The sequence below is a fragment of the Geotrypetes seraphini genome, chromosome 4 (genome assembly GCF_902459505.1).
Source record: "Geotrypetes seraphini chromosome 4, aGeoSer1.1, whole genome shotgun sequence".
Taxonomy (NCBI): domain Eukaryota; kingdom Metazoa; phylum Chordata; class Amphibia; order Gymnophiona; family Dermophiidae; genus Geotrypetes; species Geotrypetes seraphini.
Window position 1 is genome coordinate 142,349,868 of NC_047087.1, and position 23,387 is coordinate 142,373,254.

The window sequence follows — 23,387 nt, forward strand, 5'->3', positions numbered from 1 at the left end:
TTTCAAAATCTGCTAGCATATGTTGAGCGGTCTCCTGCAGCTGGTCAAGAGTGCCTGCTGCATAAAGTTCTATATATAACAATTTATATTTAATGATCTCCAAGAGAACTAGTGCACAGGGAACAAAATATATGCATAATACTATTTTATGTAGAACTTTGAACTGTTTACATTCCTCAAAGATCTAAGTTCTAACCCTACATAGTCCAATACTGGTATATGGCATATGGTGCATCAAGGCAGAAGGAACGGAGTCTAAAGCTGGCGGTTGAAGAGAAGGGCACAGATAGGAGGGACTAACCAGCTGAGCAGAGCTCATGGGGGGAGGAATCATAGGGGGAGATAAGTGAAGAGAGATAATGAGGGGCAACTGAGTGAGTGCATTTGTGGGCCAGTAAGAGGAGTTTGAATTGTAGTCTGAATTGTGAAAGTCATTTGAGGGTTTTTTTTTTAAAATTCCAACCTCTTTCTATATAGGGATATTCTGTGATTATCCCATATATTTTTGTTTCTACCATCTTCACCAGGCTGGTATTGTAGGTATTCATCACCCTCTATGAAAAAGTATTTTCTGATGTTACTCTTAAGTCTACCACCCTGTGGCCTCAATTTATGCCATGCAATTCTACTGCATCCTCATCTCTGGTGGCTAAAAAATATCTAGTGTCATGAAGGTTTTAGATACATTGGAGGATGGGGCATTGAAGCAATATAGGGAAAAACAAAAGGCTATAATGATGGGCTTGTAAGGGTATTGATAAGGGGTCACTTGTGCAGTCAATGCTCACAGAGCTCCTGGTCTCTAAGAGAACTAGTGCACAGGGAACAAAATATATGCGTACTGCTATTATATATAGAACTCTGAACTGTTTATATTCCCCAAAGATCTAAGTTCTAACCCTACATAGTCCAATACTGTCAAGCAATGAACCCAGCCTATTATAAAAATAAAGGCTTTTATTTAAAGTACAGTCTAACGTAAACATGACTCTGAATTATATACAAGGTTATACAGCTTGAGAGAACGAAAGGCACATATTTTTATCAGTCAAGTGGTTAAGGAAAACAAACATCAGCCCTCACTAAGCCTAAAGTCAGGTTACAAATATCACCCATTAGCGATAACACAAATGGTTTACTGTCTGTCAGCAAGACTTTCTGGAGAGGTGATCAGACAGTGGGAGGCAGGCAATCCGTGAGGTCTAGACGACCAATGCAGGGCAGGTGGCTGGAAAAAAAACCCTGTTGGTGACGTCTTTCAGTTAGCACCTAATGTGCAGCCTTTCTTTATTTAGTGTGGGGAAATCTTTGTCTCACTATTGTGGACAAATGCTAAGTGATGCACATTGGGAAGAATAAGCCAAATTACAGTTACCAGTCCATGGTCTGCTATGAGAAAGACATGGGGGAAGTTACTGCTTGCCCTGGATCGGTAGCATGGAATGTTGCTACTCCTTGGGTTTTGGCCAAGTACTAGGGACCTGGATTGGACCTTGTACTGCTCACTGCAGTATGTAAGATGCTGCCTTTTCCTAGGTATACTCTTGTGTGATGTGTGGATTGTTACTAAAAATCATTTTTCATATAGATGGGGTAGGGGGTGTCAAAAAATGATGGGTCCCGGGTGTCACATATGCTAGATACGCCACTGATTGCTGGTATGATGAGCCACAGGAGACTGGTAACAATATTCTGTTATTTACTATCTAGCACACAGTTCTTCAACCGCCGGTCCACAGAAAATTTCTGCCGGTCTGCGCAGGGCCGGCGAGATCAAGTCGGCAGTTAAATTTCCTGCCGACTGCAGTTCCTCCCGACTGCGGTTCCTGCTGACTAATGTTCCTCCCAGCCTCAGGTGATCAAGACAAGCTGCCGACGTCGGGGCCTTCCCTCTGTGAGTCTCGCCTGTTCGGAAACAGGAAGTTGAAACAAAATAGGCGGGAATCAGAGAGTGAAGGTCCCGACGTCAGCAGCCTCTCTTGATTGCCGCCCCTGCCGAGTTGCTGAAGAGGGCCGCGGGGAAGTTGCGATTAGAACAGAGAGAGCTGCAGATTCAGGTGCAGGTGGAGGGAGATGGTCAGCGTGTGCGAGCAAGATCCTGGGGAGCCTTCACAGTGGCTGTCTTCCCTCCCACCAGCTCTCCTATTTGCCAGGGCAGTGATTTACCGGCAACTTCCTGCAGGCAAGTAGGAAGGGGAGACAGCCACTGTAGGAGGCAGGGAAGCTGCTGGATAAAGAGAGAGCTGTTACTGGACTTGGAGAGAGTTAGAAGGAGAGATGCTGCTGGGAGAGGAGGAGGGAAAGGGATGGGAAGAGAGTTAATGTTGGATAGAGGGAGGAGGGAAGGGAGAAGGAGAGATGCTGCTGGAAGGGGAGGAGGGAAAGGGATGGGAAGAGAGTTAATGTTGGATAGAGGGAGGAGGGAAGAGAGAAGAAGGAGAGATGCTGCTGGGAGGGGAGGAGGGAAAGGGATGGGAAGAGAGTTAATGTTGGATAGAGGGAGGAGGGAAGGGAGAAGAAGGAGAGATGCTGCTGGGAGGGGAGGAGGGAAAGGGATGGGAAGAGAGTTAATGTTGGATAGAGGGAGGTGAGGGAGAAGGAAAAAAAGGAAGGAGTGAAGGGAGAAAGAAAAAAGGAAGGAAACAGCTGGCAGGAAGATTACAGGAGGGGAAGGGGGTCAGGGTGGAATGGAGAGATCAGATGAGGGAAAGGGGAGAGAGAGGAATGAGAAAGTAGAGAGACATTGATGTTGGAAAGGGGGTCAGCAGAGAAATGAGAGAGGGATAAAGATGCTAGATTTGGTGTAGGAGAGATAAAATTGAAGAAGGCAGTGAAGCTGGAATGAATGATGTAAAAAGGAGAGAGGAGGCACAGGCTGGATGGAAAGGGGAGAGGGGCATAGAAAGAAGTCAGATACATATGGAAGGGGGAGAGGCCAGACATTGGATGGAACGGGCAGATGCTGGAAGGAAAAGAGTGAAAAGAAGATGAAAGCAGAAACCAGAGACAACCAAAGGTAGAAAAAAATAATTTTATTTCTATTTTGTCATTAGAATATATCAGATTTGAAATATATATCCTGCTAGAGACATAACTGGGGACTGCAGTATTCTGTTAGCATGATATTTCTATGTAGCATTCTATAATAACTTGGCTTGTTCGGTTTTCTTGATAGTAGAGGGGATATATGTGAAGGGGAGGGGAGACAGGGGTTTTGTTGGTCCGTACTCTGTATATTTGTATTTATAAAATCACAATTGTTCAGAATATTGTTTCTTTTTATACTTTAATAAAATACGTTCAATATAAAATCATAATTGCGGCTTGTGCAGATGGGATCAGATGGTTTGCGGGGACCGAGCTCGCGGAGATGGGGTGTAAACGGGATTTTTAAATTTTAGTCCTAGTAGTTTGCCAGTCCACAAAATAATTCTTTTATTTCTGCCGGTCCACGGGTGTAAAAAGGTTGAAGAACACTGATCTAGCACATGTACACTCACTGGCTACATCTTTCTGTGGCAGGAAAGAGGATCTTCAGTGACAAATTCAGACAATATATTCATATGTGTTTAAACTAAAGTGTTGGGGGTGACATATTAGTTCAGGAAATCACTACCAGCATAAGTAAAAGTATGACAGCAGTGGGAAAGATAATAATATAAACAGCAATTCACTTAAAATATAAGGTTCTACTTCCCAACACTTTATATGCCAACATCTATGGGCAAGCACTTATGCCTGGTCTATGACAAGCATAAATACACATGGCTATATGTTGCCACTTATTATGACCAACCCAGCACCAGTGCTGGCTTACTCCCATGAGAATGCAGCATTAGGAACTTACATTTCCTTACCAGAATAGCTGACCAAGTCGGTAGCCATAGTCAGGAGTTAGCTGGCTACTCCCCAGGCTGTGAAGCTGAGCAAGTCAGGGACTAGTTACCCAGCCACAAACAAAGGACACCTCAGGAGAGGTTTATTTCTGAGCCCAAAAGGTTTACTGCTTTTAAAGAGAAGCCTGTTATTTTAAGACAGTCCCTTAGAAAACAGTATGGAGAGAGCCAGGCTCTACAGCTTAGAGAGCCTGATCCCCTCCCCCACTCCAGGTACAGTGGGCGTGGCTATCCCAAGCATAAAATGCAGGGCTTGGAAAGCAGAGGAGGGAGCAGGTGAAACAGCCTCAGGAGCAGCAGTGGAAGCAGCAGGAGAAGGAGCTGGTGGAAGCTGGGACCAAGGGAACAAAGCAGTGCCTTGCTGAGCCATGGTTGAGCCAAGAGGTGGAAATGTGTGAGGAGGAACTGGCTTCACTCCAACCTCTAGGGAACAACCAGGTTGGGAAGCAATGGACACCATTTGTGGGCCAGAGGAGGTCAAGATTTTCCCTGACTTTGTGGACATTCACCTCTTCAACAAGGAGAAAAGGGACAACAACCTGTTTTGAAGTACTTACCAGCATAAAGCCATCACAAGGCCTGATTAAACCTCAGAGATCACCTGCAGTGTAAACAATTACAACTCACTGGTAAAGTTTAATGTGCGCCTTCTCTCTAGTTGAATATATACATTGCTAGTCTGTAGAAAGAACTGTCTTAGCAAACTATTCCTGTTTGAAAAGTATTTTTTCATGAAAGTTGTGGCTTGGATTTTCTTTGTGTTTTATAATTGCCAGCCTGGCCATTCTGACTTGAGCCCAGTAAAAGGTTTGAATAAAAACTATTTTTCCTTTAAACTGATTGTTTTGTATGGTGGTGATTTTTGGCTACTAAAGCCAGTATACCGACTGGTCCTGGGCAAGCTTGCGGGCCAGTGCTTACTCCTAAGGGTTACCCTAGTTCCAGGGGAACACGTCAGGGCCCGAGTCTAGTTCTCACCAGCGCCCTCTCCTGTCCTGACCAGAGGCCTGGTGGGCAACATTATGTGCATATCTTATTTTATAAACCTCTTGCTTAAGTGTGGGACCCACTCATGCCTCACCTGTGAATTGAATTCTAGACATCAAATAAATGCTGAAGGATTGTCTGACCAAACTAGCTATAATATAGGGAATATTGCTCAAGACAGTAGTGAGATGGGAATGTGTGAACAGATGACTACATTGCAGCTTTACAAATCTCTACAAAGGCTGACCTCAGATGGGCTACCAATTCAGCCATGGCATTCTGAACCATAGCATGAACCCATAGTGTCATACCAGCCTGGACATAAGTGAAGGAGATGTAATTCACTAATCAACTGGACAAAGTTTATTTACCAATGGACACAGCCATCCTGTTAGGACCAAAAGAAATAAAAAGCTGGGTGGATTGTCTATGGGCTTTAATCCACTACAAATAGAAGGCCACGGTTCTCTTGCAATCCAAAGTGTGCAGTAAACTTTCACCAGGATGGGCATTAGGTTGTAGGAAAAATATTAGCAGAATGACTGACTGGTTAAAGTGGAATTATGACACTACCTTAGGAAGGAACATTGGATGCTTGTGAAGACCTACTCTTGTTATGATGAAACCTTGTGTTTGGTTGATCAGTTACTAGGGCCTGGAGCTCATTGACTCTGGTGGACTGAAGTGACCGCCACCAAAAACAAGACCTTCCATGAGCTTTCATCAGCTGGGTGAGTACAACAGAGATTCCATGACACCAAGGGGCGCTTTTAGCAAAAGCAAACCCTTCATAAAGCAAACTAGAGGATGTACAGAAATTGGCTTACCCTCTACATGATGATGGTCAGTACAAGTTTCATTAAGTTAACCCTTATAGATTTGGGTTTGAGGCCAGACAGAAATGTATAGAAGATATTCAAGCAGTTTTTGCGTAGAACATGAGAGAGGATCTAGGGCCTTGCTCACACCAGATGGCAAACCTCCTCTGTTTAAAATTATATGACTACTTAGTGGAATCTTTCCTAGAAGCAAGCAGAACACAAGAGACACTCTCATGCAGTTGTAGAGTCAACTGCTATCCTCTGAACATCCAAGCTGTGAAGCTAGAGATTGACAGTTGGGATACAGAAGTGACCCCTTGTTCTCAGTAATGAGAGTCAGAAAACAGTTTCCATCGGTCTCTGAAGGCTAACTCTAGAAGCAGAGGGAACCAAGTCTGACTTGGCCAATAAGGGGCGATGAAGATCATGGTTTCCCAGTTCTGCTTAAGTTTCAAGAGAATTTTTGCTATGAGAGGTACTAAAAGAAATGCACACAGAAGTCCCTTCCCCCCGCTATGTTGGTATGCTCCCTTTGGCAGTATCTATAATAATAAAATGCTAAGCGCGCATGCGCACTCTTACCGCGTGTTCCCTAATCCCTGATCTGTAGGTCCGTGATTGGCAGGAGTGCGCATGCATGACACCAGAACTCCTCCTCCCGAGTCCCAGACACGCTGACCACCTTCGGTCTCACGGGCCTCTCAAGCAGCGGCGGTGGCAGGGATGGTGGAAACGTTATCGAGGTGGCTGTCGGCTTCAGGTGCGCAAGGCGGCTGTCGGCGCCTGCAGGAAGTGGCAGCTTGAGGTGGCAGTGGCGGAGGGCAGATGCAAACGGAAGTAAGGAGTGCTGCTGGACAGTGGAAGAGGTGCTGATGGGCAGGGGGGGCAGAAAAAGGAAGGGAGGCCTACTGCTGGACAGGGGGAGCAGGAAAGAGGTGCTGATGGACAGGGGGTCAGAAAAAGGAAGGGAGGCCTACTGCTGGACAGAGAGAGCAGGAAAGAGGTGCTGCTGGACAGGGGAAGAGGTGCTGATGGACAGGGGGAGAGAAAAAGGAAGGGAGGCCTACTGCTGGACAGGGGGAGCAGAAAAGAGGTGCTGCTGGACGGAGGGAGGTAAAACAAAGGGAGAAGGGCTGATGCTGGATAAGGGGAGCAGTGAAGGGGTAGTGGTGGTGGATAGCCAAAGAAAAAGACAGAAAGAAAGAAAGATAGAAATACAGAAAGCGGCTAAGGAGAGAGAGAAAGAAAGAAAGAAAGACACACACACATATATTCTAGCACCCGTTAATGTAAAGGGCTATAAGACTAGTATCAAATAAAGATGAACTTGAATGGCATCCAAGGCTACTCTGTTGTGTGATCCTATTCTGGAGCAATACTGAGGGATCTTGTTTTTCAGATGAGTAGCAAGGCAATCTATTGACATCATTTACCTCGATTTTCAAAAGGCTTTCGACAAGGTGCCACATGAAAGACTGCTTAGGAAGCTGTGGAACCACGGGGTGGGAGGAGATGTGCACAGATGGATCGAGCACTGGTTGTCGGGTAGACTGCAGAGGGTTGGAGTAAAGGGCCAATATTCTGACTGGCGGGGAGTCACAAGCGGTGTGCCACAGGGATCGGTGCTGGGGCCGTTACTCTTCAACATATTTATCAATGACCTGGAAAAAGAGGCAAAGTGCGAGGTCATAAAATTTGCAGATGATACCAAACTGTGCGGCAGAGTTAGGTCCAGGGAGGAGTGTGAGGACCTGCAAAGGGACCTGGAGAAGCTGGAGGACTGGGCAGACAAATGGCAAATGCGCTTCAATGTGGAAAAATGCAAGGTCATGCATATAGGGAAAAAGAACCCGTTGTTCAACTACAAAATGGGGGGGGCATTGTTGGGAGACAGCAGACTTGAGAGAGACTTGGGTGTGCTGGTGGATGCATCACTGAAGCCATCTGCACAGTGCGCAGCAGCCTCGAAAAAAGCCAACAGGATGCTGGGCATCATAAAGAGGGGCATCACAACCAGGACGCGGGAAGTCATCATGCCATTGTATCGAGCGATGGTGCGTCCGCATCTGGAATACTGCGTGCAGTATTGGTCGCCATACCTCAAGAAGGACATGGCGGTGCTTGAGAGAGTCCAGAGGAGAGCGACGAAACTGGTAAGAGGGCTGGAACACTGCCCATACGCCGAGAGGTTGGATAAGCTGGGGCTCTTCTCCCTGGAAAAAAGGAGGCTCAGGGGAGATATGATAGAGACCTTCAAGATCATGAGGGGCATAGAGAGGGTGGATAGGGACAGATTCTTCAGACTGAAGGGGACAACAGGTACGAGGGGGCACTCGGAGAAACTGAAGGGAGATAGGTTCAAAACAAATGCAAGGAAGTTTTTTTTCACCCAGAGGGTCGTGGACACTTGGAATGCGCTGCCGGAGGAGGTGGTCGGGCAGAGTACGGTACAGGGATTCAAACAGGGATTGGACGGATTCCTGAGGGATAAAGGGATCGTGGGATACTGAGAGAAGTATCCAGGAAATAAGTATAGAAACCCGACCAGGTCGTGCATGTGCAAAACCGGAGGGTTAGGACTTCGATGGGAAGATAGGACTTCAATGGGAAACCAGGGTGGCAAGGGGGCCCCTTCTGATGATTCAGACAGGTGATCTGTTTGGGCCGCCGCGGGAGCGGACTGCTGGGCATGATGGACCTATGGTCTGACCCGGCGGAGGCACTGCTTATGTTCTTATGTTCTTATGTTCCTCTCTGAAAAGATCTTTTGTGCTATGTCCAGCTGAAAAACCACTTATGTGGCTGCATTATCCTGTTCAGTCTGTCAACAAGACAGTTGTTCTTCCCTGCCAAATATGTACCCTGAGAACCATGCCATTGCTGGATGCTCAAAGTTACATTCTGACTACTTCATTTTAAGGAATCTTCACTGATTGCCTCTTTGAGCAAGAATTGATTTTAAATGTGTCTCTGGTTTTCAAAATAGTTCATGGTTTCACTGCTGAGTCACTCAGTTTTTTGGTACAGTAAAAATATAAGAATTGCCATAATGGCACAGACCCAAGGCCTATCAAATCCAGCCAGTAACCTGTTTCCAACAGTGGCCAACCCAGGTCCTAAGTACCTAGATCCCAAGTAGTGAAACAAATTTTATGCTGCTTATCCTAGGAATAAGCAGTAGATTTCCCCAAGCCATCTCAAGCCTTTGGACTTCTCTTTTAGGAAATTATCTAAACCTTTTTTAAACCCCACTAAGCTAACTGATTTCACCACATTTTCTGGCAACAAATTCCAGAGTTTAATGAAAGATTTGGTACTTACCTTTGCTAATCTTCTTTCTTGTAAATCCACACTTTATTCCAGGACCAGTGGGTTATTGCTGTCTACCCGCCAGGCCTTATAGGAAGCCTCAAACTTCAGAGATTTAAACCCTTCCCCCTCATACTTCAACACTGGTTCTGAAACATCAGTCGTCCTTCCTACAAGCCAGGCCGTAGGAGCTTATTTTTTCTGCTCATGTTTTATTTAGTGTATTTTCAGTCTTTATGTGCGCGGTTTTCACCCTCGTTACGCAGAAGCTCCCTGCGGGGATGGCTCTGACTGCGGGAGATCACAGACCTTTGGAAAAAGTCTGCTTCTTGGAGTTACCCTGCTTGGCAGTAAGCCTCCTGGACAGCCTGTATATCAGATCGGGGCTCCAGGTTCATCCACTAGTGGGTCACGCGCAGGCTGCATGGTTCCAAAGAGATGCATCTGGGATCGGAGTCAGACTGCGTTCCTCTGCCTGGCGTTCTGTGTGGCGTGTCCGAGGATGGCGGAGGTACCCAGCCGTGGATGTCAGGCCAGAGGGGCAGTCAGAAGAAACCAAATTTAGTTTTCCAGCAATTTGAGGCAGAGGATCTCCCTGTGAGCTGTTTCAGCTCTGCCTGCAGTGTTTTCCAGTCAGCACATGGTTCTGTGAGTATAGACTGACAGCCTAAATCAGCAATTTCTTTTTTTTGGGAGGGGGGTCTTAAAAGGGGTTTATGGGTGGTTTCCCTGCATGTGCTACCTCTCCACTCCTAAGATCCTAAAATCACCATTTTTTTTAGGGTTCTTGTGGCTTTCCCGGGCTATTTTTAGTCAAAATCAGCACCTGTGGCCTTCTTGGATTTTTTTTTCTGATTTGAATTTAAAGTTATTTTCACACTTGTGAGTTTCCTTTTTGAAAGAAAACCACATAGATGGCCTCCCCAGGATAGGATGTGATGGATTCATTGCACCAATAAAAACCAGAAAACAGAAAAGGCAAAATAACTCATGGTTCTCAGAACAGCTAAACATTATGAGGAAAGAAGTAAGGAGGGCAGAAAGGATCTAGAGAAAAGAACAAAACTAGGACACTACATTACCTGGAGGAAAGAAATAAAACAATACAAACTTGCAGTAACTGAAGCAAAACAATCATACTAGGATAACCTGATCACCAAATCTAAAAATTCCTCTAAATGCCTCTTTAACATATACAACTCACTGATCTCCACCAAAGATATAATAGAAGGACCAACTTCCTAACAACCCGACACAGACAACCTAGCACACTATTTTCAAGAAAAATTCAAAGCCACGAGGAAATCATTCACACATGATCTGGATGATAGCATATATCTATATCCTGCCAAAGATAATAAGAACAAAGGGATTCCAGTTGACAGATGCTGGTTAAAATTCACCTCTGTCAGCCAACTAGAGATCTCGAACTGGCTGATGAGAATATCCAAAAAACATTGTCACTTAGATATATATGCCCATGTAACCTTTTAACCAATGCCCCTCCTAATTTTCTGTTATGGAGGACAAATCTAGTAAATGCATGTCTAGAAAAAGGAATCTATCCCAAAACAATATCAACAATAGCATTGACATCCATACCTAAAGCAGCAAGTAGTAAATTTCAGGCCATTAGTAGGGATTCCATGGCCTGCCAAACTACTGGAATTCTGTGTTAGTACACAATGCCCCTATCACATCTCCTCCAAACTAAAAAAACAAAAAAACAAAACAAAACCCTATCTTTAGCTTTTTTTCCACAGAGAAGCTGCAATTCCCTTTATCAGTTTGGTTGCCTTCTCTATAATTTTTCTGTTCTGCTATACTGTTTCTGATACTCAGCAGCCAGGGCTGCACACAGTACTCAAGGTGTGGTTGTATCATGGATTGATAAAGAAGCACTATGATATTTTCTGCAATATTATCCATTTCTTGTCTAATATTTTATTTGCTTTTTAGACAGCTGCACCACACTGAAAAAAAGATTTCAAAATATTGTCCACAATGATGCCAGGATCTATTTACAGGGTAGTGATGCTTAATACACAACCCAGCATTGTGTACTATAATTTGGATTATGTTTCCTTATGTGCATTGCTATGCAATTGTCCATATTAAATTTCAAAAGTTGAGGAAATTGTCATTAGGCTGCATGGAAGCAAATACTGTTAGGAAGGAAGAAAATAAAATCTGCATGATCAGTATCTCTCAAGCACATAAGTGGCATAGGAAGAATGTAAAAGGCTGGGGAGGCCAACGAAGAGGAATAACAAACTTAAAGATGAAGAAGAGAGCACAAAGTGGTTCTCACCGTCTCTGTGATGTATGTCTGCTGTCCATCCACATACTGCAAAGCATATTGTTCAGAGTTATTGATATTCCATCTGTAGTAATTAAAGAAACTGTCAGAGCCATGCCAACATCTTCTACCAGATCCACTAAGAACAGACCTCTGCAAGATCACTTCTCCATTTTCAAACATTATTGGGGCAATTTTAAATGGATTACTGTGAATAAAGGGTGGTTTACCTACAGAAAACAGCCCTTTCAAAACTGTCCCAGGCCCTTAGCAGGGAAAAGTATACATCTTACCAACAGCACACATGCTTTTCTCTATAAGGAGAAGGCCCAGGGCTGGATCTAGGTTTTCTGTCATCCTAAGGAAGCAATTTTTAGATGCTACTCTCTGTTAATTTTGTTGGTCTTTATCCATGCCTGCATGTTACAATTTTTCTTTTAACATTATAATTTTTCAATGCATACAATTGATTGTATCTACATTAATTCATAGTTAACATATATTAAATCACAGTTTGCACACTTTAATTTTGTCAGTTTGTCTTAAAAATTTATGAATGCTAATAACTGCACAGCCCTAATCTTTACTTGTCAAAACACAATGGATGAAATACTACCATGGAAATGTGCTACTCCAAGCATGTGTTTGCTTTACAACTGCCTACAGCCAACCCTGAGCAGTTCTTGAAAATTAAGCACAGGGGATTTATTTTTCAAATGACCACATGAACTCTTCCCTGATTTATTCCACATGCTCTATACCTGCAAAACATATAAATTACCTACCCCCTACAACACAGGCTCACAGGTGCATTTTAAAAGGAAAACCACAGAATTTCTTTTTCAATATCAGCCTGATCATTACAAAATAAATATCCCCTTTGAATGCTCTGCTCTCTCAATTCCTTAATCTTGAATTTATAAAACTGCAATTTCTCTTCTGTTGTGTTTCTTCCTCTTTTCTGTCCTGCTATATATTTTCAATGTTATTCAAAAGATTATACCTAATTGACAGCTTAAATCAGCATCAGAATACTTTTGTACAGGGGCGTGGTGACCTCACAGCTCAAGATGGCTGCCTAGCGCTTGAGCTCCATGCAACCCAGCATTTCTTTTTGAGCAATCTTGCGTTTTACACTAGCAGCCAGCTTTTCATTGCGAGGACTGTATTTCGGAATAGCTACCGGTGGGGGTGGTATGCCGGGCGGTTTGCCTGCCTGCCCAGATTTAGCATCTTTCACATACCGCGCTTCTACTTCTCAGCCTGGGGATGGAAACAACATGGCGGCAGTGCCTGCAGCAACTAGTTCCAGCTCCAGCTCTCCGCAGGACATGATTACTGCCCCAGTGCCGGACTCTTGCGGCTTTTCATCAGCTGCTGTTGGATTTTTAAAAAAAAAATGATCTGCAGGCAGTCCGCTCAGATCTTGCAACCCTTTTAGCTGACATGCAGAGTGAGATCAAGGAGCTCGGGGGCCGGCTGGTTGAGGTCAAGTCGACGCTGGAGGACCATCAAACTTCTTTGTCTTCTGTGGAATCAGCACTTCAGGACTGCAGATCGTTTTTACTGGACAAACTTGAGGACTTTGAAAATAAGTCCAGGAGGTTTCATGGGTTCCCAGAAGGTCCTGATTATACTAACTGTGAAGCTACTATCCAATGGTTGGTGACTGCATTGTTGGTGGATTCCTCCCGGCCTTTGTCCCTCAAGGAGATTGGCATTGTAAGGGCCCATTGGACTTTGGCGTGGCCTCGGTCTAATGTGCCACAGGATACTATGGTGTGTTTCCCTGATTTCAAAGTGAAAGAATTGATTTCGTCTATTGCGAGGAAGCAGGATGATTTCCATTGGGATACTTACCCAATCCAAGTTTTTCAGGACCTGGCTGCAGCTACTCTACGGAGAAGGGGGGAACTTAAACCCCTATACTCGCTATCTGATGAAGAAAGGCATCAAATATAAATGGCAGCACCCCTTCGCTCTCACTTTCTATATGGAAGGCAAGCTTCACAGAATACGTACTACAGAATATGCTCTTGGTGTTTTCCTAGATATCTCTCCATCTTCTTCTGAGACTAGGTCGCACTCTGTATCACCTTCAGGTAGGTACTCTGAGTCACTGGTGCAGCTTCGAAGGCAGCGGATGACCCATGGGAAGGGGCAACTTACTCGTCAGGCATCTGGGACTCAAGTTCAGGCCTCCAGCTCCAGTTATACCTGAATCTTAGTTTGGTGTTTCGAAATGCTGAGTTGTTTCTTTGAACAAATTGATATTCTGATGTGCTGAGTTTTTTGTATTGCGTGCCTGTTGTGGTCTGTTTATGGGCCGGGCCCCATGTGGGGCATCCCTCTTCTCCTTTTTCTTTTTCTCAAGACGTGATAGCTTTTATGGTGCGCTTGACAATCTGGTTGGGTACAGAGTGTGTTGGGTAGAGAGTGTGTGGGGGGTGGGAGGTGGGGAGTGGAGTTTTAATTTTGTTTTGAGATCTGTGGGTTTTGTGTTTTTCCCAGGGCTTTTTTCTTTTTTAGTAATATTTTTATTTTTTAATGCTATGGGGGGCTTAGACTTGTGTCTATTAATGCAAGGGGCTTGAATGTGTCAATGAAGTGATAATTGCTATTCCGAGAGGCGAGCCAGATGAAAGCTGATGTTCTCTTTGTGCAAGAAACCCTCTTACTTTTTAGGTATAAGTGGGTGCTTTTTCACAGGCATTATTTGCCAGCGATATTGGCCTCTATTAAGTTCCATGTGAAAACCAAGGAAGTGGGTATTATGCTGTCCAGGTGCCTTCCCTGGCAAGTTCGTAATACGGTGGCAGATAGGGAGGGTCATCAACTTTGGTCCAGTTGCAACTCTATGACCAGACCTATACACCTAACTCAGCTCAGGGTGATTTTTTTAATCATTTATCTCAAGTCCTGCCGAAACATGTGTCTGGTATATTGTTGGCTGGTGGGGATTTTAACCTCACTATTGGTCCCTCATTAGATAATTTGGCTTCAGTGGTGGAGTATGGGCAGGCTGATAGAGTTTAATTGCAGGGGTTCATGTATCAATGGGGGTTGGTGGATCTTTGGCATGGCTTGCGTGGCGTGGCGAGGTGGATCTTTGGAGTGGCGAGATCGGGATTATAATTTCTACTCCCCTTAACATAATACTTCTAGAATTGATTTATGGTTGGGAGGTCCAGCAGTTCTGGGGCAGGTTATAGAGGCCTCTATACAGGTTAATTCCTGGTCTGATCATGCATCTCTGCTTCTTGTGCACCTCGGAAGGATGGCTTCTCTCAATGGCGTCTTAATGTCTCTCTTTTGGCAGAATCTGGTCATTTGGTTCAGTTGGAGACTCACTCACATGATTTTTTGCAATTTAACAATTTACCTGAGACCTCTTCTTTTGTTTTGCGGGAGACGTTAAAGGTGGTGATGCGTGGGCATTTTTTTTTTTTTTTTTTAAATGTATATTTTATTAAATTTCCAAACATAGCAAAACACAGGAACGCAAAGTTCAAAGAAAGTGAGCAAAAGGAGTGCAACATTTCAGTCCATAACCACTCCTGTCCCTGTCAACCCTGGCGGATATTGCTGACCGCCTTAACAAGGTTCGTCAGGAGAACTTTGAATCTGATAATCATACTAGCAGGCTTTTGACTCATAAATTGTGTAAACAGCGGGAGCAAAATTGTTGCTTGGATGAGACTGGGGCTACTAGTACTGATACTCTATTCAGCAGCAGTTTTGGGAGTATTACCAGCAGTTTTAGACTCCAGTCTCCTCCTTCTGAAGCTAGGATTTCGGCTTTTTTAGCCAATTTGCAACTTCCTATTCTTTCTCCTTCAGAAATGACATGTTATCTCAGCCGTCATGCACGAGATGAGTTGGTTCTTGTGGAAACTAATCTGGAGGATGCGCTGAGTCGGGGTAGTGGCAGGGGTGCAGTTTCCAGATTATATTTGGCTTTATTGACTTTTTCTGATCCGGTCGCTCTATACAGGGAGTGCTGGGAGCAGGATCTTCATATTACTTTTACTACTAAACAGTGGCTTAGTGTTAGATAGTAGGTTAGATAGATTGTGAGCCCACCAGGACAGAGAGGGAAAAATGCTTGAGTACCTGATTGTAAAAACCACTTAGATAACCTTGATAGGCGGTATATAAAATCCTAATAAACTTGAAACTTTCTTACCTACTTAAGGTCTCTATTGCTAGCTGTCAGCCCAGCCTTAACTTACTGGCCTTACCAATGTCAGCAAAGGCCTATGGGAGATCATATCATTCATATCTGATCTTAGGGCATGTCAGTGCAGACAGCCTAAATTACATCAGTGCTTAAAAGTAACAAAGGATCTTGGTACAGCTAAGGTGCAAAGAGGTGTTAATGTCTGTGCTTAAGATATACAGTAAGCCCAGGTGCATAGTCTAACACAGATAGTTAGGGTTCATCAGAAACCATTGTCAGAATTATACTGGAAATTACATTTGACTTCAGTCTGTGAGGGACAGTGTCTTCCTCTTTTCTTCTCGAGGTCTCTCACACCCCACTCACCTTATTCACCATTGTTTCACTACAATTTACAAATTATAAACAGAAAGATACTGGGACATACAATAGTTTCTATTTTTAGAATACGACTCCAACCTATAAAAGCCTCCTCTCTGCAACACCCTCCCCCTCTCTCTCTCTGGAATGCGAAGCTTGGAACATCACCCCCCCCCTTTTCTCTCTAACTCTCTCTCTTTCTTTGGGCTAGATTCACAAAGCAAACCGATTGGTTTGCGACCCCTTTGCGACCAGATTTCCCTCCGGCCCAATTCACTTACCGATTAAGTATCACTCTCCTGCCACCCGCTTCAAATCCATGCATGCAAATGAGGAGAAACGCATGCAAAGTATACAGAGACACAATTCACCAACCAAATTTTTAAAAACGACTGGGCTGGCCGATCAACCCAAGAAGTGACTGCTGGGGAACAGTTGAAAACGTCTTTCCAACTCTCCAGCTCCATAGAAACCCTGCTCTCTGCACGCCCTGCTCTCTGCTGCCCTGAATCTCTCCTGCCTGCTGCCCCGATGCTCTTCCCCGGATCTCTCCTGCCTGCTCTGCCCTGCTCGTCCCCGGTTTTCTCCTGCCTGCCACCCTGAATCTCTCCTGCAGTTCCCCGCACTGTGAGCACGTGGTTTTAACCCGCGGGTTTAAGCAGGTTAAAACCACGGGCTCACTGGGCAAAAAGTAAAAATATAAGTTTTTTTTAAAAGTCGCAGGTCGGACGAGTCTAGACGCATGCGCAGACCATCTACAGATGGTCTGCACATGCGTCGGGATCGCACTCCGGTGATCTGTGCCGGAAGATGGGGGCATTCCTCTGATCGCCCCTATCTGCATATTTGAGGATTAAGAATCCATTGAACCTGCCCGGATCAGACACGAATTGGTCCCAATCGAGCAAGTTCGTGAATCTAGCCCTTTGTCCTCACAGTACCTATTCAGGAAGCTGTCTTTTCTCTCTCATTCACAAGAGCACAGAAGCAGTCACTGTTATTGTAAAGCTTATTTCTATCTGTACAATTGTAATGCTTGATGTATCTTTATAAATCTTGCTTTATTGTAATAAATCTTGCTTTTCTGTAATATCTTTATAAATCTTGCTTTTCTGCACAAAATATATATTCTTTATGCAATCACTCTTAGCTGTCTTTGTCAGTAATTTTACTTCCTTCTGAATCTTCAATGAGGGTATTGAACCCGGGACCTGGCAGATTGTAAGGCCGCTTCAACATTACCCCTCCAAAACCTTACATTTTGGGGGCTAAACCTTACACTAGCCATCTGATTGAAAATGGATACAAAATGCTGTTTCATTGGTACTGCACCCCTGTTAAACTTCAGTCTTAGTATCATCTGGGAGAAGTGAGTGTTGGCTTGGATTTAATGGTCAGGGGGATATGTATCATATTTGGTGGACCTGCCCCAGATTGGGCTCTTATCGGAGTTCAGTTTTTGCGTTAGCATTCCAAATTACTAGAGACAATATCCAGAGCGAGCAAAATACTGTCTGCTTAATTTATGCCCCCCAGGGCCTAGAATACATAAACTGGTTTCCCGGCTGGTCCTTGCTCGGGAGTGGAGGACACCATCCATTCCTGCTTTGGGGCTGTCACAAATTGGATTACATCTTTTTGATGACTAAATTAACTGCCCTGCGATAGAACCGCCTAACTCCCTTTTATAAGATCTAGGATCCCTATATCACCTGGAAGGAATCTCATCCATGATTTGTGATTGTCTATTGGAAGGCTCTCTCTTTACTTTATATATATATATATATATATATATATATATATATATATATATATATATATAAGCAACAAGTTTTCAATACAAACCCCCCTCCCTCCCCCCAAAAAAAACTAATTATATATATATAAATTAATTGTTCTGTGGGGGAGGGAGAGGGGTTTGTATTGCAAACTTGTTGCTTTGACTCTTTGTTCTTATGGTAAACTAAACTAAACTAAGTCTTGGGTTTATATACCGCATCATCTCCACAGGTGGAGCTCGACACGGTTTACATGGTTAGGGAAGCAACGGAACTCCAGTGGATTTATAGAAGTAAGTAAGAGAGAGGTAGGTGTGATAATACTAGGGAGGGGACGGGTTACGTTTTGGAGAAGAGCCAAGTCTTCAGAAGCTTACAGAATGGTAGAAGGGGGCTCAAGTTGCGGAGAGGGGAAGGGAGACTATTCCAGAGCTGAGCGATTCTGAAGTGGAGGGAGGACCCGAGTTTACCGACGAGGGAGATACCTTTTGAGGAGGGAAAGGATAATTTTAATTTTTGCGTGAATCTAGTGAAGAATGGATTTGAGGAATTCCAGGATAGAGGAATAAGAGGTGGAAGGATGCCGTGGAGTATCTTGAAGGTTAAGCAGGCACATTTAAAGTGGACCCTGGAGATGACAGGAAGCCAGTGCAGCTTGGACAGGAGCGGAGAGACATGGTCAAATTTGCTTTTTGAGAAGATAAGTTTGGCCGCGGTGTTCTGGATTAGTTGGAGTTTGTGGAGGCTTTTCTTTGTTAAGCTAAGGTAAATGGAATTGCAATAGTCCAGTCTGGAGAGGATGATGGACTGTACGAGCACGGCAAAGTGTTTTTGGTGGAAGCAGGACCTCACTTTCCTCAGCATGGTGCTTGTTTTTTGATATATGGTTATGTATATTTTGACTTTGTGGAATTGTTGCTTGAATTGTTTGTTGTTTGTGAAAATCTTTAATAAAAACTATTTGGAAAAAAAAAAGTTTTGGCCGTGGTTGGCTCCCCTTCTGGTCCGGGTATTAAATGATATGGATGGGCAGTGTGAGTTCCCGAGATCTTGGCGACAAGCTGCAATTATTCTTTTGCTTAATCCTGGTAGGGACTCTAAATTTTGTGGTTCTTATCGCACTATCTCCCTATTTGGCGTTGATTATAAGATCTATACAAAAATTCTGGCAGCTAGGCTCCAGCGAGTGTTGCCTGTTGTTGTGCATCTAGATCAGAGGGGATTTATAGTGGGGAAAACTATGTTTGATAATATTAGAAGGGCCCTGCATGTGATTGAGCTGACTCAAGCTACTAATGTTCCCTCATTGGTCCTTTCTCTTAATGCAGAGAAGGCCTTTGATAGGATTCAGTGGTCCTACAAGCTAGCAGTTTTACGCAGTTTTGATATCTCTGGGTCTTTTTTGCATTGGATTCAGTTGTTGTATACTCATCCCTTGGCATCCTTGTCTATTAATGGTCACTATACTACGCCTTTTGAATTATATTGAGGAACGCGACAGGGTTGCCCCCTCTCTCCGCTTTTATTTGCTCTTTCAGTGGAGCCTCTGGCTCATCTTCTCCGGACGTCCTCTGGGATAACGGGTATTAAGGAATTTGGTGGTACAGAACATGTGTTATTATTTGCTGATGATATTTTATTGACTTTGAGTGATCCCCAGTGTTCGTTGGCTAGTTTATCTTCTCTTTTGTTGGATTTTGGCTCTGTGTCTGGTTTCAGGACCAATTTTAGCAAATCAGAGATTTTGAATATTAATCTTTAAAATTCTGAAGTGTGCACTTTGAAACAACTTTTTCCTTATCAGTGGGCAACTACTCTCATTCGCTATTTGGGTGTTAATCTGACTAGATCTGTTAAAGACCTTTATGTGCATAATTTCCCTAGCAAGCTAAAGGAGGTTACGGGTGATTTGGATTGGTGGGAGGGTTTGAGTACTTCCCGGATGGGGAGAGTGAATGCAGTTAAAATAGTAATTTTTCCCAAATTTCTTTATTTATTTCTGACTTTGCCTATTTCTATTCCTAAGCGCTTTTTTTATTTGTTGGATAGAAAGCTTTTTCGGTATATTTGGAAAAAGAAGCCCCTGAGGGTGAGTAGGTCCGTTCTTTATAAATCTTGGTTATGGGGTGGTATAGGGCTCCCTTATTTTGCTTTGTATCATTGGGCATCACTACTTCGCATTATAACGGCCTGGGTGGGAGGGGTGAAGGCTCCTTGGCTTTGCATGGAACAACGGAGGGTGGAAAGTATACCTCTCTGAGCTTTGCCTTGGCTTCCTCTAGATAGGCTTCGCCAGCTCCTACCTGAATTCCCGGTTCTTGTGCCAGTACCTTTGGCTCAATGAGTTAAGCAATGGGCCACGCTGTTTCCAGGATGCAGATATTTCCTTCACTCTGCTATTTCTTTCTTACCGGATTTTTCCCCCAACCAATTTTATCCAACATTTCTTAATTGGGCTAAACTTTCTTTGCGTACAGTTGGTCAGGTTTGGGAGGGGGATTCGGTTCGTCCTTTTGAAGCTCTTGTTGAAGAGTTTGGTGTTGCTTCCCAAGATTTGTTTAAATATCATCAGTTGTGAGCATTTCTGTGGAAAAAGGGGCAGGAGGAATTGGAACTTTCTGAAACTTTGATGGAGCAAGCTTTGCGTAAAGGATCGGGTAGGGGTGGTGTAAGTAGATTATATCAGGCTTTGTTAGTCAGACTGATCCTGCCCAGAGTCTTAAGTACATAAGTACATAAGTAGTTGCCTCCGCCGGGGCAGACCAGAGGTCCATCCCGCCCAGCGGTCCGCTCACGCGGCGGCCCATCAGGCATATTGCCTGAGCAGTGGTCCCTGACTAATTTTATACCTACCTCTACACTTATCTCTAAACCTTCCACTGCTCTTATCTGTACCCCTCAATCCCATTGTCCTCCAGGAACCTATCCTTATATCCTAGTCTTATATCCTGATGGGAGATTCAGTTCAGTGACAGGGTTGGGGTGTACTCCTGGCCACTGGTCTTTAAACATTTGTTTAAGGTTTCTATTTCAGCTTCTTTGATGGAGAACGGGTACAAAATTTTCTATCATTGGTATTATACTCCGGCTCGTCTCTCTAAAATGTTTCCTGCTTGCTCTGAGCTGTGTTGGCGTAATTGTGGCTTCAGGGGTACGTTCTTTCATATGTGGTGGGATTGTCCTAAGGTAAAGACCTCTCAGTCCTATGTGCTTTCTTTTTTGATAAATGTGCTACATGTGACATGTTCCCTCCGTATGAATTACAGTTTGTTGCATGTTTGGCCTCCGGGCTTTTCTCCACCTGCCCAATCTTTTGCTAAGCATTTGTTTGTCAAAAACAAAATGAGGAGGAAAAAATTCTTCAAAAAAGAAGAAAACGTGAAAAAACCATACAAAATAAGTTACATACATAGTAACATACATAGTAACATACATAGTAGATGATGGCATCCAGTCTGCCCAACCTGATTTAATTTAAAATTTTTATTTTTTATTTTTATTTTTTTAATTTTTCTTCTTAGCTATTTCTGGGCAAGAATCCAAAGCTTTACCCGGTACTGTGCTTGGGTTCCAACTGCCAAAATCTCTGTTAAGACTTACTCCAGCCCATCTACACCCTCCCAGCCATTGAAGCCCTCCCCTGCCCATCCTTCACCAAACGGCCATACACCGACACAGACCGTGCAAGTCTACCCAGTAACTGGCCTAGTTCAATATTTAATATTATTTTCTGATTCTAAATCTTCTGTGTTCATCCCACGCTTCTTTGAACTCAGTCACAGTTTTACTCTCCACCACCTCTCTCGGGAGCGCATTCCAGGCATCCACCACCCTCTCCGTAAAGTAGAATTTCCTAACATTGCCTTTGAATCTACCACTCCTCAACCTCAAATTATGTCCTCTGGTTTTACCATTTTCCTTTCTCTGGAAAAGATTTTGTTCTACGTTAATACCCTTCAAGTATTTGAACGTCTGAATCATATCTCCCCTGTCTCTCCTTTCCTCTAGGGTATACATATTCAGGGCTTCCAGTCTCTCCTCATACGTCTTCTGGCGCAAGCCTCCTATCATTTTCGTCGCCCTCCTCTGGCCCGCCTCAAGTCTTCTTAGGTCTTTCGCCAGATATGGTCTCCAAAACTGAACACAATACTCCAAGTGGGGCCTCACCAATGACCTGTACAGGGGCATCAACACCTTCTTCCTTCTACTGACTACGCCTCTCTTTATACAGCCCAGCATCCTTCTGGCAGCAGCCACTACCTTGTCACACTGTTTTTTTCACCTTTAGATCTTCGGACACTATCATCCCAAGGTCCCTCTCCCCGTCCGTGCATATCAGCTTCTCTCCTCCCAGCATATACGGTTCCTTCCTATTATTAATCCCCAAATGCATTACTCTGCATTTCTTTGCATTGAATTTTAGTTGCCAGGCATTAGACCATTCCTCTAACTTTTGCAGATCCTTTTTCATAATTTCCACTCCCTCTTCGGTGTCTACTCTGTTACAAATCTTGGTATCATCTGCAAAAAGGCACACTTTTCCTTCTAACCCTTCAGCAATGTCACTCACATACATATTGAACAGGATTGGCCCCAGCACCGAACCCTGAGGGACTCCACTAGTCACCTTTCCTTCCTTCGAGCGACTTCCATTAACCACCACCCTCTGGCGTCTGTCCGACAGCCAGTTTCTGACCCAGTTCACCACTTTGGGTCCTAACTTCAGCCCTTCAAGTTTGTTCAACGGCCTCCTATGAGGAACTGTATCAAAGCTTTTGCTGAAATCCAAGTAAATTACATCTAGCATATGTCCTCGATCCAGCTCTCTGGTCACCCAATCAAAAAATTCAATCAGGTTCGTTTGGCACGATTTACCTTTTGTAAAGCCATGTTGCCTCGGATCCTGTAACCCATTAGATTCAAGGAAATACACTATCCTTTCTTTCAGCAACACTTCCATTATTTTTCCAACAACTGAAGTGAGGCTCACTGGCCTGTAGTTTCCTGCTTCATCCCTGTGACCACTTTTATGAATAGGGACCACATCCGCTCTCCTCCAATCCCCAGGAATCACTCCCGTCTCCAGAGATTTGTTGAACAAGTCTTTAATAGGACTCGCCAGAACCTCTCTGAGCTCCCTTAGTATCCTGGGATGGATCCCGTCTGGTCCCATCGCTTTGTCCACCTTCAGTTTTTCAAGTTGCTCATAAACACCCTCCTCCGTGAACGGCGCAGAATCTACTCCATTTTCTCGTGTAACTTTGCCAGACAATCTCGGTCCTTCTCCAGGATTTTCTTCTGTGAACACAGAACAGAAGTATTTGTTTAGCACATTTGCTTTCTCCTCATCACTCTCCACATATTTGTTCCCAGCATCTTTTAGCCTAGCAATTCCATTTTTTATCTTCCTCCTTTCACTAATATATCTGAAAAAATTTTTATCTCCCTTTTTTACATTTGTAGCCATTTGTTCTTCCGCCTGTGCCTTCGCCAAACGTATCTCTCTCTTGGCTTCTTTCAGTTTCACCCTGTAGTCCTTTCTGCTCTCCTCTTCTTGGGTTTTTTTTATATTTCATGAACGCCAACTCTTTCGCCTTTATTTTCTCAGCCACTAGGTTGGAGAACCATATCGGCTTCCTTTTTCTCTTGTTTTTATTGATTTTCTTCACATAAAAGTCCGTAGCCATTTTTATCGCTCCTTTCAGCTTAGACCACTGTCTTTCCACTTCTCTTATGTCCTCCCATCCTAACAGCTCT

General features: G+C 43.9%; 1 protein-coding gene across 2 annotated transcripts in view; it reads right to left on the reverse strand.

Moving 5' to 3' along the window:
- Positions 1 to 23,387, reverse strand: part of ELMO3 (engulfment and cell motility 3) — a 298,038-nt gene that overhangs the window by 229,636 nt on the left and 45,015 nt on the right. For both annotated transcript variants that reach the window (XM_033940764.1, XM_033940765.1), the window contains one exon: positions 11,325 to 11,397. In XM_033940764.1, coding sequence (XP_033796655.1) covers positions 11,325 to 11,397 — 73 coding nt within the window. The remainder of the gene's footprint in view (positions 1 to 11,324; positions 11,398 to 23,387) is intronic.